Source organism: Neltuma alba, unplaced genomic scaffold (genome assembly GCF_004799145.2).
Source record: "Neltuma alba isolate B1F8T4 unplaced genomic scaffold, ASM479914v2 tig00011340_pilon, whole genome shotgun sequence".
NCBI classification, from domain to species: Eukaryota; Viridiplantae; Streptophyta; class Magnoliopsida; order Fabales; family Fabaceae; genus Neltuma; species Neltuma alba.
The window spans coordinates 218,426-239,862 of record NW_021636042.1 but is presented as its reverse complement, the minus strand read 5'-3'; the positions used below and the strand labels follow the sequence as shown (position 1 = coordinate 239,862).

At 28.8% G+C, this 21,437-nt stretch overlaps 1 protein-coding gene and 1 pseudogene across 1 annotated transcript; both read left to right on the top strand.

The window, feature by feature from the left end:
* Positions 1-193: 193 nt before the first annotated feature.
* LOC114712223 (MLP-like protein 43) lies at positions 194-20,292 on the top strand (annotated as a pseudogene).
* On the top strand, positions 9,887-10,919 carry LOC114712194 (MLP-like protein 43). The gene is made up of 2 exons (XM_028896668.1): positions 9,887-10,134; positions 10,458-10,919. Exons 1-2 carry the CDS (start codon positions 9,948-9,950, stop codon positions 10,742-10,744), a joined length of 474 nt encoding a protein of 157 aa, XP_028752501.1. The 5' UTR covers positions 9,887-9,947; the 3' UTR covers positions 10,745-10,919.
* Positions 20,293-21,437: the final 1,145 nt, after the last annotated feature.

Below are 21,437 nucleotides of genomic sequence, written 5' to 3'. Positions count from 1 at the left end.
AATACTACCTCTGATCTTAAGCATGAGAGTTAATTTATAGTATAATTCATGCTACAAACTAATTTTTATAATTAGAAACTAACTTACTTGATACTGATATAATACTTATTGAAAATAATTTATAAATAATATTTTAATCGTGATTTACAAAATATAAATTAAGTATGTGAAAAAATTTTATCTCAATTTATATAAGACGTGTTTATAAACATTTGTAAACGTTTTTCAAACAAACATGTAATTGCCAAAAAAAAAACATATCCAAATCAAATCAAATATAGGTGACGTCACATGTTTCACCTGCAAAATTAAACATTGAATGGTAGTTAATATTAGAAGTAGTTCTGACCCTTTTTTTTTTACCTGAGAAGTAGTTCTGACTTTGGACCCAGTGTTCCCTAATCATTTCTGTGGATCAATTAATTTCCCTCATTCCATTAATTCGATTCAAGAGTAGGTCCAATTCCAGCAGCTTTCCGCCAGCTAGTGTCTGTCTCTGGCCCCTCTTTTTTTTTTTTTTTTTTTGCTTTTTTTTTTTTAATTATAAATTTATTCTTATTTTTATTTTTGTTGTTTATTTTCTTAGGAGTGTCTGAATCATAAAAACGATCGAAAGTGATGAAATTAAAATATGAACTTTATTTGACACCATATATATATATATTATATAATTATATATGAAAGAATATGTGTTCATATTTAATAACCGACTATATTTTGAACAAAATTAGCTCCAATAAAATAATATATGTAAATAAAAAAAAAATATAGTTGTGCTGTAAATACAAGCATCAAATTCATGGAAATGTAACATGTATAACTAGCTAGGTACTTCGGTTTTAATTTCTTTTTTGAATTAATACATTATATTTAAAACTCAAATAAACAACCCAACTAGCTGGTTTTTATATTTGAGGACCAGAGAGAGTGATATCCTTTGCATTGTTAGTTTAATGTCTTGTGACTTGAATTATTGTCCTGAAAAACTACACCCTGACGAAGCTAGATATATGTTGGGTAGACATTAATGTCAATATTTATAAATCCTTTCATTTTAAACTATTTTTGCACACTGTGTCCAAATTCTACTTTAATATGAATCAACAAATTAACATGTGTGTAAATTTTTATAAAAATCATGATATTTATAAATTATAAATAATGTGGCGAACATACGCCTACACTATTTTTTAATTCTAATTTCAGTTTTTATAAAATATATCATATAAATAAGTTAACGTGAAACTATTTTTTTAATAAAATCATATTTAAATATAAATTACATTATACTGATGAATTTTAATTCTAATTTTAGTTTGCAAAAATCAATTAGAATAAAATTCACCTTGGCAATCAACATGTGTTGGTTCTAGTGAAAGAAGTTTTAAGTGCTTAAACATGAGGCCTTGAGTATAAATTTATATGAATGGAGAAAATATTTTTAAGCGAACGATCTTTAATCGCCCCGATAATGTTTAAATTGAACTCAGTTATACAACCATGTTAAAAAAAAAATTACAAACCTTACTGAAAACAAACCCAAAATAAAGCGAAGATGCATTGGGCTTATTTATTTTTTTTCCCGATTTTTTTGAATGTCGATGAGTCGAAGGCATTGCGGAGCCACATCAGAAGACAAGTGGGTTCATTCTTTATTTCTAACTTATCTCTTGGGAGAGAACTCATATATTACTTCTAATTTTTAATATGAGTTAGTTTAATTTTTAGTTTGATTCTAAATATAAGACTCTTATCATTTTGTCATTTATATTTATCTATTTTTTTCAAAGTAGTACTTATAGTAGTTGTATAAGTTAAATATTTTTATCAAATAGTAATTTTTGCTAATACACATTATCAACAAGGGTATTTTAGAAAAGACCACCAATTTAGTATAAATAACTAACTTAATAATTTTTTTAATTTTCTCAAATTAGTCAACTAATTCTTATATTAAAAACCAAATATAGTACAAAGCTAGGTATATCGATTATCAACCCCCTTTTTATGTTTAAATTTTCTTTATATTATTGAGTGCTTTTGATGATAGCTCAACAAAATTGTCAGGGGGAAAATTAAATGCTATAAATGATCTACTAGCTATGCTGCATAGAATTTGAAAATAAATTATACTACCTCCGGTCTTTAGTATAAGATCCTGTTTGATTTTTATTTTGGTCCTAAATATAAGACCCTAATCCACTTTGTCTCTCATATTTATACATTTTTTCCAAAGTAGCCCTTCTAACAATAACAGTTCCAGTCAATACATTGGTTTAGCAAGGATATTTTAGGAAAGACAACATCTATTTATGACAAATAATTAACTCAAGTTACTTCATTAATTTCCTTAAATTAGTCAACTGACTCTTATAATTAGGACCGGATGTAGTATTACCTATGATCATAATTATAAGACCTCATTTATAGACTATAAATGAGGTCTTATAATTAAGACCAGGGGTAGTATATACTCATTCTAAGCTACTCCAGTACTCATTCTAAGCTCATCAAATTTGACTTATTTAGTGGATAGTTTATATTTAATTTTATTTCTATTTATTAAAAATAATTATTTTAATAAGTGTATGCTATAGAGTAAAAATAATATCTTAACTACTATTTTTTCAAAAAATATTTTTTCTATTTAAAAATAATTAATTAAAAACTTAAAACTATGCTGATAGCCTTTTCCGCAACAATAATCATCATGTGGCAACATAACTCATCACCTTTATGGGCTTTTCTCCCTGTTATTATGGTTGCCAGCGTGCCATTGAGTCTCTTTGTTTTATTACAGTTCCCTCTTGTTGAAATAATTTCTTCTACTTATGGTCCAGGCATCTTCCACAAGAAGGTGAAGAAGTGGCCATTTAATGTGTGTGCACTTCAGGCTTTAATTTGCACATTTAGAACATAAACATGTTGATGCATGAATACTCCGGATAAAGTAGTTCTAAAGAGGTGTGTGTTTTTTAGTTTGCTTCATCCCCGAATCTCCATTTTCCCAAAGGCTCCAGGACACATGCTTTTTGTGGCATTACCAGAGAAACAAACAAGGCCATTAGCGGAGTTGATGACCATGTGACAGATCCAAATCTGCATGGAAGGTTAAGTAGTCACCAACTCACGTGCTTTCACGTGGACATCAAATATGAAGAGGTACGTGGATTGTGATAAGCGATTGTGAATCCAATATCAGAATTGAGTTAGTTGCTCTGACAGGAACCACACTAATCCACTAGTCAACATATTGCATCAGAGAAGAATATATATAATTTTCATTTTCTAGAAGTGAGTGGTTCTAATATAATTTTGCACCCTTATGATCTCTATCTCAAGAGTGAAATAAAAAGAATAATTAAAATTTAATTTTACATAAATTAAAATTGGACCAATCTGCAGGAAGAAGATGAAGATAAGGGAGAATTTATGATGCGTGGCTTGATAGTGATCATATGAGACGACTGGAATCATAATGAAGGCTCCAAATTTAGGGGGGAAAACATGATTTTTAAGTTAGGTTTGATTAAAAAAAATTTGTTATTTTAGTAAAAAGATTGTGGATGTTAGGCATAGATATCTTGATAGTGGGGCCTGATCACCCCATGATCACTGAAATATATGAAATATGCTCTCCATATATATATATAGATGATCGGTTAGAATAAAAGAAATAGAGAATTGCAATCAAATCTCAAATATAAAATATTATTGATAATTATTTTCTTTTCGTGAAGTTTCATTGTAATTTTCTCTAAGAGAAAATTTGAGGAAAAATAGTTCATAGATATCTGCATTTAAATATTATAACATACTGATCTTCTCTATTTAATTTAAGTTATGGAGACTTTTTTCTCCTATTCTTAAAAAATTACATGACTTTCTCTCAAGATCAATATATACACATATACATGTTAGATGAATTTCTCATCTAGTTTTGAGATTTTTAACTCTTATTAATAATTAAAGACATGGGTATGGATTCTGGAAATAATCATTGGTTATGACTGGCAATGAAGGATTTGTTTGAAATGGTAATTAGAGCTTTTAAAAGTAACTTTTTAATCATAACTTATAAAATATAAATAAATATATGCAAAAATTTTGTTTTGACTGACATAAAAGTGTTTATAAGTAGTTATTAAACAGTTACAGATCAAGCCATTCAAATTTGTTCAAGTATTTTTCAGTCTACACTTACTATCTTAAATATAAGGTTTACTTAAGCAATGGTAGATTCCCAAAAAAAAATTAAAAAAATAAAGGGTAAGTATTTTACTTGTAAGAAAAGAATTTGTAATACTCCTCTAGTCCTTAATATAAGACCCATTTAACTATTTTGATTAGATTAAGGAAGTTAGGTAAGTTGGTTAATTATAAGAAAAGTGACACATTTTTCCTAAAACACCATAATCATCTTTCTTAATACCCCATCTCCTTATTCTATTTGATTATGGTTGAGAGAGTATCCATAGGGGTAATTTAGAGAAAATTGATAAATATGAGAAATGGGTCTTATATTTAGGATCAAAACCAACTAAACAATTGAGTCTTACATTAAGGACCGAAGGAGTACTATTTTTAAAAAAGAATATACTCTTACCATCTAATGATTAAAATATATAATATACATAATTGAAGATACCTTAATAAATGGAGGTAATAAAAAAAGGAAAAAAAATCTTAATATAAGAGACAAAAAGAAATAAAATGGTATACTTAAAAAAATATTTATTTATGATGACAGTGTGATATGCTGATATGACGGGAGAAACGAGCTATAGTAACGGTTGTCATTAAAAAAAATCTGGGCATAAATTTCTCCATCATCATTTAATGCAGGGCATGTGAGGGTTTTAAAAAGATTTTTTAAATGTTGATAAAATATTATCACATCTTATCTTATTATGTTTAATTTTCAAAATAACTATTTTGTTATAAAAATTATTATTTAAGACTAACGAATTTAGTCATGCAAAAAAAAAAGGACTAATAATTTTAAAAATAAAAGACTAAAAATATACTTTTTAAAATTAAAAAACTAAAATAAAACTTATATAAAGTTAAAAGAACAAATATACATTTTAATCTATAGAACATTCTCCACAATTTGCCAAGATCCCTCCCAAAAAAAAAAAAACCCTCTAAGTAGTGGATCTAATTGATCCCGTAATATTGATCGTTTTTAAAAAATTTAATTTAAAAAATTTCACTTAATATTTAAAATAGCTTAAAATACATAGAACTTTCCTAAATTTTAAATAAGTTACATCTAGCCTTCTTTATCTTTAAAAATTTAAATTAAGGACCATAATATTTTATATTTTAATTATTAATTTCTCTGCAGTTAAAATTAACGGTTTTCGCCATGTCAGCCTTTTATATTTTTTATTATACGCCATGTCATTTAAAAAATAGCACTTGCAGTTTAGAAAAGAAATTTTATATTTTTGAAGTACTTAAAAAGAAAAACTTAATTACTTTAAAACATATAAATATAAAAATATTTAAAATATTTATTTAACTGGGTTTTTTTAGATAAAAATTTTTACATTACTTCAAATTACATCCCACATGGCAAGTGTTATTCTTTAAACGACATGATATGTAATAAAAAAATATTAAAAAAATTTATGGTAAAAACCGCTGCCTTATTAAGCAGATCCAGATCAAGCCATTCGAAGTTGTTCCAACAGGGCACCAAGCAATCTTGGAGGATATTCCGTTGTTAGTCTGTCCTTTCTCTTTGTTAAGTTATCTTGTTCATTCATGGTTTGTTTGTTAAAATGACTTCCCTTGGACTTCTTCTTTGTAATTGTTATTTGACTCCTTTTGTGGAAAAAGAGTTTACTCAAGCAATGGTAGATTCCCAAAAAAAAAGAAAAGAAAGGGTAAGTATTTTACTTGTAAGAATAGAATTTGTAATACTATTTTTTTAAAAAAAATATACTCTTACCATCTAATGATTAAAATATATAATATACAGAATTAAAGATATATTAATAAATGGAGTCAATAAGAAAGGAAAAAAATTTATATAAAATTTTAATTTAGTTTCTCGGCTTTTTTTTTTGTAATAGTTTCTTGGCTTTAAAATATATATTTTTAGTTTAATTCCAAAACTGTTAATAAAAAATGATGATATTAAAATCTTGAATGTTGATAAAACATTTTTCAATGTTATTATATTAAGTTTAACTTTCAAAATAACAATTTTGTTATAAAAAATTATTATTTAAGAGTAACAAAAAAAGAAAAGACTAATAATTTTAAGGTTAAATGATTTAGAAATATACTTTTTAAAATTAAAGAACTAAAATAAAATTTTGTATAAAGTTAAATAAACAAATATATAGTTTAGCATATTTGGTAGAGCATCTCAACTTGCCAAGTCCCTCCCAAAAAAAAAAAAAAACCTCTAAGGAGTGAATCTAATTAATCCAGTAATAGTGATCATTTTTGAAAAAAATTAATTTAAAAAAGTTCAATTGATATTTAAAATAGGCTGAAGTACATAAAACTTTCCTAAATTTTAAGTCATTTCCATAAAACTTCTCCCATCTTTAAAAGTTTAAATTAAGAACCATAATATTTCATATTTTGATTATTAATTACTCTGCCATTAAAATTACCGTTAAAATTAACGGTTTTTGCCATGTCAGCCTTTTATATTTTTTATTTTATGCCATGTCATTTAAAAAATAGAAGTTGGAGTTAAGAAAAGAAATTTTAAATTTTTTAAGTACTTAAAAAGAAATATTTAATTACTTTAAAATATATAAAATATTTATTTAACTGATTTTCTTTTAGATAAAAATTTTTAAATTACTTCAAATTACACGTCGCACCACAAGTGTTATTTTTTAAATGACATGATATATAATAAAAAATATGAAATATTTTTGACATGGTAAAAACCACTGCCTTTAACGATAAGAAGGTTGATAATCAAATAATTAAACATTAAAGTTCTTAAAGGTGAAGGAGATTTTACGACCAAAGTTTTTGGGGTAATGTATATAAACTTTTGAAAATAACAATCCACTGACATTAATCAGCAATTACAGGATATAACATCATGTATGAACGAAAAACTATAAAACAATGTGAATACTTCTGCCATAATTTACACAAGCACATGAAAATTTTTTTGTCTTAACATGAATATATATTTATATATATTTAAGTACACCTCCTACAACTGAAACATGGCTTCTCCTATTCTTTCATCGGTTAAATCATTTTCTAATATATCTAAAGAAGTGAAGTGAATATAGTTGTTGGCAAAAAGGGAAAAAAAAAGAAAAGTAAACGTAAGTATTTAACCCTTACAATCTTCCATTTATTTCAATATATATATATATATAAATTATCGAATGAGAGACCCGTACATATGTTGTTGGCAGCTGGCAAGAGAGAGACCCGTACGTACTGAACGATGATAATAATTAACTGAATATTTTAACAAGCTTTTCGTTGGCCATAAATCCTGCATTATTTCATTACCCTAGCAAGCCAAGACCGGGTATTTTAACTGGTTTGAATCATCTTATTTTCTGAAAAAAAAAAAGAATCATCTTAATTTGTAATTCTCTTAATTTGTCTCACTTAAAAATTTTGGTTGTCGGATGAATATTACAGTTTAATAATTCATTTTTATAAATATGTATTTTAATTCAAATAAGAAAGATATAAATATTGCACTCTCATAATTAAGAAAAAAAAAAGTAACAATTCAGGTCAAATTAATGACTGAAAATTAAAATTGAGACAAATTAGGTGAATTGAATATATTGTGAGGATTATTTACTTTAGATTTTTCTCGATCGAACTATTGAATCGGATAAAAATTGAAATTCACATTTTAACTTCAACTTCCCCACTAAGGAGAGGAGCAAGTAGATAATAATTCCTTGATCTCAAAGTCTCAAAATTATGGCCATTTTCTCGTCACGGTACATGAAATGATCGATACATGATTACATGTCGATAATAAGGCCAAAATTATGCCTGCATGAAAATTTATAGCGATAATGAAACCAAGAATTATTTTCAATAATAAATTAAATAAAAAAGAGAGACAGGGAAAAGCAGACATGCAACATCCAGAAATCGCTGGTGAGGATAGGACAATAAATCTGATGATAAATAATCAAAATAATCAAAGCGCAAAAGGGGAGATCAATAGTCAGCAAATTATATTACTCTTCTTGTCTTATTTATAAGACGGAGACAAGTCTTTTCGTAATTTTATTTGTAAGTTATTTCATTAAATTTTAAGCATAAATATACTATTTTAATATTTATTTATTATAGTGTAGATCTTTTTTAAAAAAAAAAATATGTATATATTAAATAGTGATAAAGTTGAAAATTTATTATATTTGAATGAAAAGTTAATGTAGTTTATGGTTTTTCTTGGTCTATATAAAACATGTATAAATAGGATTAGAGGAGTACATGTTTAGAAAGGTACATAAAGATAAGCATACGTTGACAAAAGAAAAATAAATAAATAAAAGTTTAGACAACGATTCACAAAAGTTTTAATATACAAATTTAAACTTCGATTTGTTTTTATAATTGATTTTTTTATTTTAAAATATGTAAAACTATTTAATTTTAAAATTTAAAGAAAATAATAGTCATAATCTTTCCGCAATAGAGGCCTCAACTTCTTGATGTAGTACAATAATTCATATGTTGATAACAACCATACAAAATTATGGCCCTCTTAAACAAAAGAAAAAGAAAAGTATGCAAAATTATAGCTGTAATAATCTGGCAGGTCCCCGGTCCTTTTTTTTATTTTTTATTTTTATATAATTCAGAGCATACTCAATTCACTTTAAGTTTGAGATTAATTGCTGTCAGGTTGAGAGTGTTAAGGTTAAAGTCCTCTCAATAAGTATGTTTTTTAGGATTCGAACTTGTAATATCTTTCTTACTGGGTGAAACCGCTTATTACATCTCAATCAGCAGCTTATTAGGAAAAAAATAATTTTAATATTCATTGAAAATTTGACATTTTTAACAGCCCCAATTCATTGCAATTAACCTGTTATTTTATATAAAAAAAGCATTCAAATATTTCATATTAATCGAGCGCCTAATTAAAATTGATAAAAAAATATCTCTAGAGTGGATGTTACCCCACAGGCATAGATATCTTGATAGTGGGGGCTGATCACCGCATGATCACTGAAGTACATGAAATATACTCTCCATATATATAGACGTTTGGTTAGAATAAAAGAAATGGAGAGTTGCAATGAAATCTCAAATATTGTGTGTGAGAGAGAGAGGAAGATAAATGAATTCTTAGTTTGGATATTAAATACAATAGCCATTGTGTGCGTGTGTGTACATATATATATATTTTTTGCCATCGATATTTACACACACATAACATCTCACAAATGCAAGTACGTTCCAGAGTATTTCATGGTTAATCCAGCATCTTGAAATTTTTTTTTAAGTGCATCCAGTATTTTAAAATATTTTGTTAATCATCAAGTACGTTTATTTTTTGCAACTATCACCATAATACTTTAATAGTAAAATTGCACCACAAAATACTTTAAGCTGCTAGAGACACATAAGAAAGTATTTTAAGATTTAGATGCATCACAAAATATTTTAGAGCGCTAAACACACATATGAAAATACTTTGAGATTTAGATGAATCACAAAATTTTTCAGAGTGCTAGAGGCACAGTTGTCATTTTGCATGATTACAAAACATGAAAAATCATGTAAGGCATGCAATTAATTTCTGAAATTAAATTAAATTAAATTAAATAAGGTGATTTAACACATACTACCACCATGGGTTGTGTATAAAAGTAAATGAAGTTAGCGTTCTCTTCCCACACCAGTAGTCCCATTCGATAGATTATCTTGAATTTGAGATCTCATATCATCAGCGTATCATTGAAGAAGCTATGGCTCCTAGTGGCAAATTGGAGATTGAAATTGAGATCAAGTCTCCTGCCACTGAGTTCTTCCAGTTCTTCACCAAGCAACTTCACAATCTTCCCAACACCACTAGTTGTGTCCACGCAGGAGAGCTTCATGAAGGAGATGACTGGCACGCCATTGGATCTTCTAAGCGCTGGACTTATACTGTTGGTAAGATTCGATTGAACAATAAATTTAAAGAAAAATATGGTGACAATTATAAAGATTCCCTGAAATTACGCTTGAGATTCGAGAACACATAATTAGAAAGTTGGGGTAGAATCGATTGAGAGAAACAGTCTTAAGTTTGAAAGATGGTTTAGGGTTTTCTGTCTTTAATGACCGCTCTAGCTAAGTTGATCGTCCTTGGCTGTAGTAATTATATATGACGACTGATTAAATCATTAGAAACTGACTTGTATTCTGCTTAAAATCTAAGAGTCAATTGGTGTTGTTAAGACTGATCCTTAGTTTTTGTAAATGGGAAACAACAGACGGGAAGGTGGTGACATGCAAGGAGAGATTTGAAGAGCTTGATGAAGAGAACAAATCAGTGAAAGTGGAGTTTTTCGAAGGAGATGTTAAGAAAGAATACAAGAGTTTTAAGTTCATAATAAAAGCAACAGAGAAAGAGGGAGGTGGTGGCATTGCAACGTGGAGCTTCTTCTATGAGAAGATCCATGAAGGAATCCCAGATCCCAAAGGCTACTTGGACTTGGCAGCCACTACAACAAAAGATGTTGATGCTCATGTTCTTCTCAGTGCTCAGAAGGGAAAGTGAACCAGAACGAACGAATGAGATTGATGAGTAAAAACACTAAATTATTAAAGAATAAGTTGTCTGTGTGCTGTTTATTGAGTGCTTATACGTATTATTGTGTCGTCTGATGTCAACAGTGTGTGATGAAGCATGAAGAATAAGGTCTGTGTTGTTGATTTCATGGATTGTGCAATCATTTGTCTCAAGTGTGTTTGAATTCTTCTACTACCTCTGGTCCTATATGAACGATCGATGGATATATGAACGATCGATGGATTTAAGATTTATGGAAGTAATGCTTTTATCATGTATTTATTCGTTGGTTGTTGAAATATATGGATACCTAAGTGGTATTGAATCTGCATATGTTAAATCTGCATGGTCTGGGATGGATGAATGTTAAGTTCCATTAACATACCAAAACAATCAAGTTTCATATGTTAACTCAGTCTTTTACCATTTAGCGAATCAAAATTCAAATTTTTTTACTTATATTTAATGTCGAACAATACTTTGAACATGATTATTTTCTATAAGAGAACACAGGAGGTCCTACTTGAAAAATTATTCGCATGGGCCCAAAGCCTACTAGGTACAGTCCTTCAAAATCCCCCTAGCATTCTCTCTCGCTTCGTATTTTGCCGACTACAATGAAAAAAATAATCTAACAATATTGGATTGAGTGAGTGAGAGAATATCTCACAAAATAATTACATATATTCTAATATATTAACATAAATATAAATAAATTATTAACAGCCTCAAAAAAAATTTTGTTTTGGCTTATTCACTTTTAATGATGAGTTTAGAGTAGCTTTAATTATATGTAACTGAAATTATATATTTAGACCTTGCTCAGTTCAACTAAGCAACTTATTAAAGTTACTCTCTCCGATCAAATTTAGAGATCTCAGATAATGGTTATCCGTTTTATAAGATTTAATTTAGGTTTATCTCCACATTTAATGCATTTATTTTGATTCCTCCTATATTTTCTCTTGTTATATTTCTTATATATTCTCTTTCATTTTTTTCTTACAAGAAGATATTTAAAAACAAAAATATTTTTTTATCTATTTATTACTATTAACTAATTTTAATTAATTTTTATTACACTTAAAATTGGTTATTTGAATTTTATATCAGGGGTAGGCAAAAACAAACAAGAATGTTAGACAGCAGGGAGTACCTTTTTAGAAAGTGTACTTTTTAAATTCTCAGTAAATTAATATCTAAGGCGCTTTGCTTATTTTGTATTTGTTTAAAAGTTACAATTTTTTAAAAGAAATAAATTGCTCTTGTAGTTCTATATATTTATATGCAGAAAAAAAGCTTTTCTTGATTTTATTTATAAGTCACCCCATTTAAGTTTTAGCATGAATATACTATTTTATTTTTCATTTATTATATTATTATGGATATTTTTTGAAATATGTATATATTAAATAAGGTTAAAATTAAAAATTTACTATATTTTAATGAAAAGTTAATATTGTTTAAAATTTTTCTTGACTGTGTAAAATATGCTGAAATGCATTATAAATAGAATTAGGGAAAGAAAAAAAACTTAAGTCAAGTCGTATATATTTATTATGTCAAGTTTTCTAGTCACATAAGACCATGTGCCTCTTTTTACTTTATGTGAATTTATAATTAAATAATATTAAATGCTAATATTTAAAAAATAAAATACATGATCATGTGTAATTGGAGAACTTGATATAATAGATATAAACAAATTGATATAAGTATTATCCCCAAAAAAATACTCTTCTAATCCTATTTATAGAGTAGAGAGGGAAAACAATTTTTTGGTTCTATTTATACGGTATTGAGAGAAATTTTTTTGTATAGAAGGACAATTTTACCTCATTTATTATTGTGTTAACTTTGTTTACATGAGTTATAATATATATTAAATAGCGATAAAGTTAAAAAGTTGTTAAATATTAAATGAGAGTTAATGAAGCTTAAAAAATTTTTTATCCATGTGAAACATGCTGAAAATGACTTATAAATAGGACCAAATAAGTATACTATTTGTTAAATAAATGTTTTGTAATAGCATTGACAACGTGATTTTTGTAACATTCAAGAACATTAATAAATCATGTAGAAGACAGTTGGAAGGTGTGCAATTTAATTTTTTTTTATTATTATTATTTTTAAATTAAATTGCACCAAGTGAGGTAGAGTCTTGTCGGAATGGAATCCTATGCCCTCATGAAGGATGAACTGCTGGATTAAATTTTATAAATTTAATACGTTATGGATTAGCATTAATCAATATGAGTAATATCTAATTTTATTTTAAACTATCATTCTATTTAAATATTAATCTTAGAAGAATCAATCCAGCCCTACTTTCATATTTGTATTATGTATGATTGGTTGATTCACACATGCTTTGTGGTCAATAATTTCCTATCACAATCTTAATATGTATGATGGGAAAATTTGTGGGAGAAAAAGTTTATAACATATATACTCCCTTCCTTTGAGACAATTGTAGAGTGTGACATGTTCCTTCTATGAGAAATAGTTAGAGGTTATCTCAAATTTTATATGTTGATTTCTTATTTTATTATATTTAATTATTTATATTACTCGTATCATTATATTTAATTTTTACGCATTTCTCTTTCCACCACATATTCTTCCACTTCCACATAAATGGAGGTATTTTTAGCCAAAAAAATATAGTTTTAATACATTTATTATCTCCAACTAATTTTAACCAATATTTCAAATAAAATTTGATTAATTGTTTCTTATAAAAAAGGGCGAATGAATCATATAACTAAGCCCTAGCAGTCTAAAGCTCCCCCTCAGGTGCGGCACAAATTTCTGATCTAATTTTGAGATTCTTAACTCTTTTTGATGATTGATGATATAGGTATAGATTCTGAAAATAATCATTAGTTATGGTCAGTAATTAAAGACTTATTTAGAATGGCGATTAAAGCTTTCAAAAGTAAGTTTTAAATTCTAATTTATAAAATAGAAATAAATACGTAAAGTTTTGCTTTTACTAACACAAAAGTACTTATTAAACAGGTACAGACCAAGCCATTCAAATTTGTTCCAACAGGGTGCCAAGTAATCTTGGAGGATGGTCTGCGGTTGGTATGTCCTTTCCCTTCGTTAAGTTGGCTTGTTCATTTATGGTTTGTTAAAATGACTTGTGTTGGATTTCTTCTTTGTAATTGTTATTTGACTCCTTTTATGGAGAAAAAAAATATTTTTATCCTTTCAATCTCTTCTTTTTTACCTGAACAAGTATTTTTTTCAGTCTATACTTACTACCTTAAATATAAGGTTTACTCAAGCAAGAGTAGATTCCAAAAAACAAAAAAAGGTTAAGTATTTTAATTGTGAGAGAAGAATTTGTAATACGATTTCTAAAAAAGAATATGCTCTTACCATCTAGTGATTAAAATATGCAACATACAGAATTACGGATACCTTAATGAATGGAGGTAATAAGAAAAATAAAAAAATCTTAATATAAGAGACAAAAGGAAATAAAATGTTATATTTAAAAAAACATTTATTTATGATGACAATGTGATACTGTGATATACTGGTATGACAGGAAAAACTTGTCTCCATCATCATTTAACACAGAGCATGTGGAGATCTCTAAAATATACTTTTAATTTTTTTAATTTTATGTAAAATTTTAATTTAGTCTCTTAATTTTAAAATATATATTTTTAGTTTAATCTTAAAACTATTAATAAAAAAATGATGATATTGAGATCTTAAATATTGATAAAACATTTTTAAATGTTATTATATTAAGTTTAATTTTTAAAACAACTATTTTGTTAGAAAAAATTATTATTTAGGACTAATGATTTTAGTCATGCAAAAAAAAAACAAAAGAGACTAACAATGTTAAGGTTAAAAGACTAAAAAAATGTATTTTTAAAGTTAAGAGATTAAAATAAAACCTTATATAAAGTTAAATGAATAAATGTATAGTTTAGGCTACTTGGATATTCCATAACTTGCCAAGGTCCCTCGCCAAAAAAATCCTGTAAAGAGTGGATCTAATTAATCCTGTAACATTGATCATCTTTAAAAAAAAAATTAATTTAAAAAATTTCCAGTAATATTTAAAATAGGCTGAAATAAGTAGAACTTTCCTAAATTTTAAGTTACTTACATATAACTTCCCTCATCTTTAAAAATTTAAATTAATAATCATAATGTTTCATATTTTGATTATTAATTTCTCTGCCGTTAAAGTTACCATTAAAATTAATGGTTTTTGTCATGTCAGCCTTTTATATTTTTTATTATGTGCCATGTTATATGCCATGTCATTTAAAAAATAGTACTTGCAGTTTAGAAAAGTAATTTTAATTTTTTTTAAGTACTTAAAAAGAGATACTTAATTACTTTAAAAAATAAAAAATATTTAAATATAAAAAATTATTTAAAATGTTAATTTAAATATTTTTTAAATAAAAATTTTAAGTTACTTAAAATTACATGTCAAATAAAAAAAATAATCAAATGACATGATATATAATTAAAAATAAAAAAATTTTGACATGGTAAAAACCGCTGCTCGGTAAGAAGGTTGACAATCAAATAATTAAACATTAAAGTTCTTAATTTAAATTTTTAAAGGTGAAGAAGATTTTATGACCGAAGATTTTAGGGAATTTGATGCATTTTAGCCATTAATATATATAAATTTTTAAAAAATAATATTCCGCTGACACGGCAATTACAGGATATAACATCATGCGTGAACGAAAAACTGAAACAAAGTGAATACTTATATATGCCATACTTTATATAAGTTATTAATTTTTATAAATAAAAATTTGCCACAATTTAAAAACATCTATTGAAGAAAGTAACTACTATACCACAATTAAATTTATTAAAAAATTGGGCGTAAAAAAATTTAATTGATATTAAATCTAGACCATTATTTTAGTTTTTGTTTTAAAGAATGGGTCCCATAAAAAGGATTGAGAATCTAACAAGGGGGTGTTTGAAATAACTTTTCACAATTAATTTCATATGAGAAAAATTTTGTCTTGATATGAAAATATTTTTTTAAGTGATTATGTGGGTTTTTAAACATCAAAAACTGAAACATCAGTTCTCCTATTCTTTCATCCGTTAAATCAATTTCTAATGTATGTAAAGAAGTGAAGTGAATGTAATTGTTTGCAAAAAAAAAAAAGAAGGTAAACCTAATTATTTAACCCTTACAATCTTCCATTTATTTCAATATATATATATTATATATATAAAATATCGAATGAGAGACCCGTACGTATCTTGTTGGCGAGGGAGAGAGAGAGAGAGAGAGAACCGTACGTATAGTTTGAAGTTTATGAACGACGATACTAATTAACTGAATATTTTAACAACCTTTTTTTGGGCATAAATCCATCGTGATTTTTTTTTTACCAGCCATCAAGATTTCATTACTCTAGCAAGCCAAGACCAAATATTTTACCAAGTTTGAATCATCTTAATTTGTAATTTTCTTAATTTGTCTCAATTAAAAATTTTCATCGTCGGATGAATATTGCAGTTTAATTAATCATTTTTATAAATATGTATTTTAATTCAAATAAGAAAGATATAAATATCGCAGTCTCTCATAATTTAAAAAAAGTAGCAATTGAGGTCAAATTAATGACTGAAAATTAAAATTGAGACATAAGCGAATTGCATATATTGTGAGGAATATTTACTTTAGATTACTCTCGATTGAATTATTAAATCGGAGAAAAATTTAAATTCACAGTTTAACTTCAACTTCCCCAAGAAGGAGAGGAACAATTAGATAATAATTCCTTCAAAGTCTCAAAATTATTTTTAATAATAAATTAAATGAAAAAGAGAAGACATGGAAAAGCAGACATGTAACATCCAGAAATCGCTAGGGAGGATAGTTAGTGATAATAAATAGCAAACCCTAAAAGGGGAAGGATCAATAGTCGGCAAATTATATTATTCCCCTCCTCCTTTTTTATAAGGCAGAGAGAAAAAGTTTTTCTTAATCATATTTACAAGTTACTTCATTAAATTTTAAGCATGAATGTACTATTTTATCCTTTATTATTATAGTGTAGATAGTTATTTTGTTTTTTGAAATGTGCATATATTAAATAGGAATAAAGTTGAAAAGGTTATTATATTTTAATGAAGAGTTAATACAGTTTAATATTTTTCTTGATTTGTATAAAACATGCATGAATAGGATTAGAGGAGTACATGTTTGGAAAGGTACATAAAGATAAGCATACGTTGACAAAAGCAACAAAAATAAAAGTCCAGAAAAGGATTCATAAAAGTTTTAACATACAAATTTCAACTTTGATTTTTTTATACTTGATTTTTTTTATTTTTAAATATGCAAAACTATTTAATTTTAAAATTTAAAGAAAATAAGACAGTCATAATCTTTGCGCAATAAAGGCCCCAACTTCTTGATGTAGTACAATAATTAATATGTTGATAACAACAACACAAAATTATGGCTCTCTTACAAAAAAACAAAAAAATAAACTATACAAAATTATAGCTGTAATAATCTGGCAGGTGCACGGGTCTCGGGTCTTTTTTTTTTTTTAATAAGTCAGAATATACTCAAATCATTTTAGGTTTGAGACTAATATCTGCTTGGTTAGGAGTGTTAAGATTAAAGCCCTCTCAACAATTGTGCTTCTTAGGATTTAAACTTGTGTTCTCCTCCTTACAGGGGAAGATAACTTACCATTTCAATCAGCAGCTTGTTAGGAAAAAAATATTTTTAATTTTGATTGAAAATTTGACCTTTTAACAGCCCCAATTCATTGCAATTAATTTGTTATTTTATATAAAAATGCGTTCAAATATTTCATATTAATCAAGCGCATAATTAAAATTGATACACATGAATGCCTACTGAAGTAATAAAAAAAAATGATTTGGAATACATTGCGAAGCAGGTCGTGGTGCTTCAAAGCACCGCAAAATTCCTATATAAAGGGTTAGGGCTAAAGCCTTCTTCGTTGCGCATGCAATAGGCTTCGTATTATATATCTTTCTGGTTTCTATCAAAAGAGAATTAAGATGTCTCATCTTGGGAAGACCGAAATAGACGTCCACCTGAATGCCTCTGCCCAGAAGTTTCATGAAATGTTCACCAGCAATCCTCATCACATAGCCAACATTAGTCCTGCTAAAATCAAGTCTGTGACTAAGCTTCAAGGTGATTTCGCAAAAGCCGGCTCCATCGTTGTCTGGAATTACGTTCTTGGTAAGCTCAAACTGTTATTTAGAGAGATACTACATATATTTACGGACTTCCTTTTGTGTGTATGTGTGAAGCTGATAAAAATAAATGATTGAAGAATTTCTGTTACTTATTCTTATCACTTACTCACCACTGTAATCCTCTGATATAACAGATGGGAAGGAGGGGGTGGCAGGACGTGATCGAAGCTGTGGATTCAGCTAAGAACCTGATAATTTTCAGGGTGATAGAGGGGGATTTCCTGAAGCATTACAAGAGCTTTAAGTTCATAATTCAAGTGAGCCCAAAGGCAAAAAGAAGTGTCGCTCACTGGAGTCTTGAGTATGAGAAGTTGCATGGGAGAATCCCAGATCCACACACTCTGATGCAGTTGGTGACAGAACTGAGCAGAGAAATCGATGCAAGCCTCACCCAGGGACAGGCACAGGAAGAACAGTTATTGGGGAAGGCGGGAGTTGATGTGCACATTAATGCTTCTGCCGACAAGTTTCATGAAATGTTCAGCAGCAAGCCACACCTTATTCCCAATGTTTCTCCTGCTAGAATTAGAGATGCTATTCTTGAAGGAACTTGGGTCAAGGTCGGTTCCGTCATTACCTGGCATTACGTCCATGGTACGTAACTTCTCAACCACCTCTCTCTCTTTACGCACAGTTAATTCAGTTTGTTAAACGTGGCCCAATTAAAAAAATATTATTCAACTAAAACTCATACATTCTCTAATCTCTTTACAAACCAATCGGTCCACACATATATAGGCCTCATAATAGATACAGGAAATGGGCTTTGAGAATAAGCCCAATAATAACTTAAGCCACTACTACAAAAAAGAGTATTCACGACGCTAATTTACGACGGTTATTAGCAAAAACGTTGTAAAAAATATGACGGTGGCATTTCTGTAATTATAGGCGGATTTTTAAAGGCGGTTATTTAAAAAACCGCCGTTAAAAGTCTATCAGAATTTTAAAATCCATCGCGCGATAGTTTTCACTTTTCAGATTCAAAGCTCATAGTCCCCCATACCACATCCTCACTCGATTTTCTCCCTCCTCCTATATTTGTCAGCGTTTATCCATTGCCTCTATCATTTCCGCCATGTTCTTCCATCACTGTTGCTGTTGCTGTTGCCGTCACCATCGCCTCATCCTCTTCATTCTTATTTGTGAGTTTTTCACCTCCATTCTTTCTGTGGATTTTGCAGTTTTTGTGGTTTGATATGATTATTTTCTTTAGTTAAAAATAAGATGCTTAATATGAGTTTAAAGAGATCTGATTTTTAGCAGATCTGAGTTTTTTATTTTATCAGATCTGAGTCTTTGATTTTACTTTTATTAAATCTTAGTTGCTTTGATCTGGTGGCCGAAGGTGAAGCTAAGTGACGCTATGAAGGCAGGAAAGAATCTATATTTACTCTATCAAAATGCTTTTAACTAGCGAGAGATTTCCTTTGAGGCTTTGTTCTCCCGTTCTCTCCTGATCAGTAAGATGAAACGTAGCTTAAAAGAATAAAATTTTTTCATGGCGGTTATTTATATAACCGCCGTGAAAAGTCACATATCACGGTGGTTCTTAAACCGCCGTGAAATCCTCTACATTTTACGTCGATGGCATAAACGTCGGTCTCAAAACCACTGTAAAAAGCTTATTTTAACTGCCGTTAAATGTATTTTTTGTAGTAGTGAGCCTAATACAGAACAAAATGGAATTCTAACACTCCCCCTCAAGTTTGGAACTATATATATTTATAGTTCCTAACTTGCTCAACATTTTTTGTTGACACTCCTGTCCTACTGCTTTAGTCAGAATGTCTGCCTCCTGATCGCCAGTGCTCACATGATACAAGCTGATTAATCCATTCTGCAATTTCTCTCAAACAAAGTGGCAATTGATCTCGATATGCTTTGTCCTCTCATGAAACACTGGATTTGATGCAATATGTTTAGCAGCTTTGCTATCACAAAAGATCTTCACATGTTGCGTATGACACACATTCAAATCCCCAAGAAGTCCTTTGACCCAAACTATTTCTGACACAGTAGCTCCAAGTGCTCTATACTCAGCCTCCGCTGATGATCTTGATACTGTAGTCTATTTCTTAGTCTTCCAGGTAATCAAAGAGTCTCCCATTTTCAGCAAATATCCAGTCACTGACCTCCTTGTAGTAGCGCAGGCTCCCCAATCTGAGTCACAAAAACAAGTAATCAGCAAGTCTGTATCGGAGCTAAGCAGAATGCCTAGTCCAAGATTCCGCTTCAGATATTTCACTACTCCCAACGCTGCCGCCCAATGAGCCTTGGTTGGAGTCTGCATAAACTGGCTAAGGACCTGCACAGAAAAACTGATATCAAGCCTAGTTATTGTCAGATATATCAATCTGCCTATTAACCTCCTGTAGCGTTCAGGTTCTTTTAACAGGTCTTGATCATCATCCTTTCCTTTCTCATAGGCTCACAGCTTGACATTTTGTCCCATTGGGACTGATAGTGGCTTACATCCACTTAACCCTGCATCAGCAATTAAATCAAGCGCATATTTTCTCTGTGACAGAATGATTCCCTTTTGGGATCTAGCTATCTCTATTCCTAAAAAATACTTTATTTCTCCAAGATCTTTAATCTTAAATTGTTTATGCAAGTAATCCTTTACTTCCCTTATTCTGTCCTCAGAATTACCAGTCACCAGTAAGTCATCAACATAAACCAGAATCAAAACAAATTCTGTGTCAAATCTCTTGATGAACAAAGAATAGTCATGTTTACTTTGAACAAAACCACCAAGCCTTAAAGCAGTGGTTAACTTAAAGTTCCACTGCCTTGAAGCTTGTTTAAGTCCATACAAAGATTTTTTTAATTTGCAAACCATGTTCTCCCCCTTATGCTCAAAGCCCTGTGGATTTGACATATAAACTTCATCATCTAAATCTCCCTGTAAGAATGCATTATGGACATCCATTTGAAATAAATTCCAATTATTTACAGCAGCTAATTTAAGCACAATTCTCACAGTTATCATTTTTACCACAGGAGAAAAAGTCTCATGATAGTCAATTCCTTCTCTTTGGCTGAATCCTTTAGCTACAAGTCTTGCCTTATATTTATCTATGGTTCCATTAGCTCTATACTTGATTTTATATATCCATTTGCATCCAATAGGCTTCTTCCCTTTGGGAAGAGGCACTATATCCCAAGTTTATTATCTTCTAAAGCATTCATCTCATCTTTCATGGCCTTAACCCAATTAGCATTCTTCACAGCATCAAAGTAAGTAGTAGGTTCAACATTAGAATCAATAGCACATAAAAAATAAAGATGAGAAGCAGAAACATGCTTGTAAGCTTCTAGGCAATGGAACAAGAAGCTCACCCAATCTCTTGTCAAAGGTGGTTTTCAACAAAGTAAGCATGATTGTGCTTTATTCCAAAAACATTCTAAATCT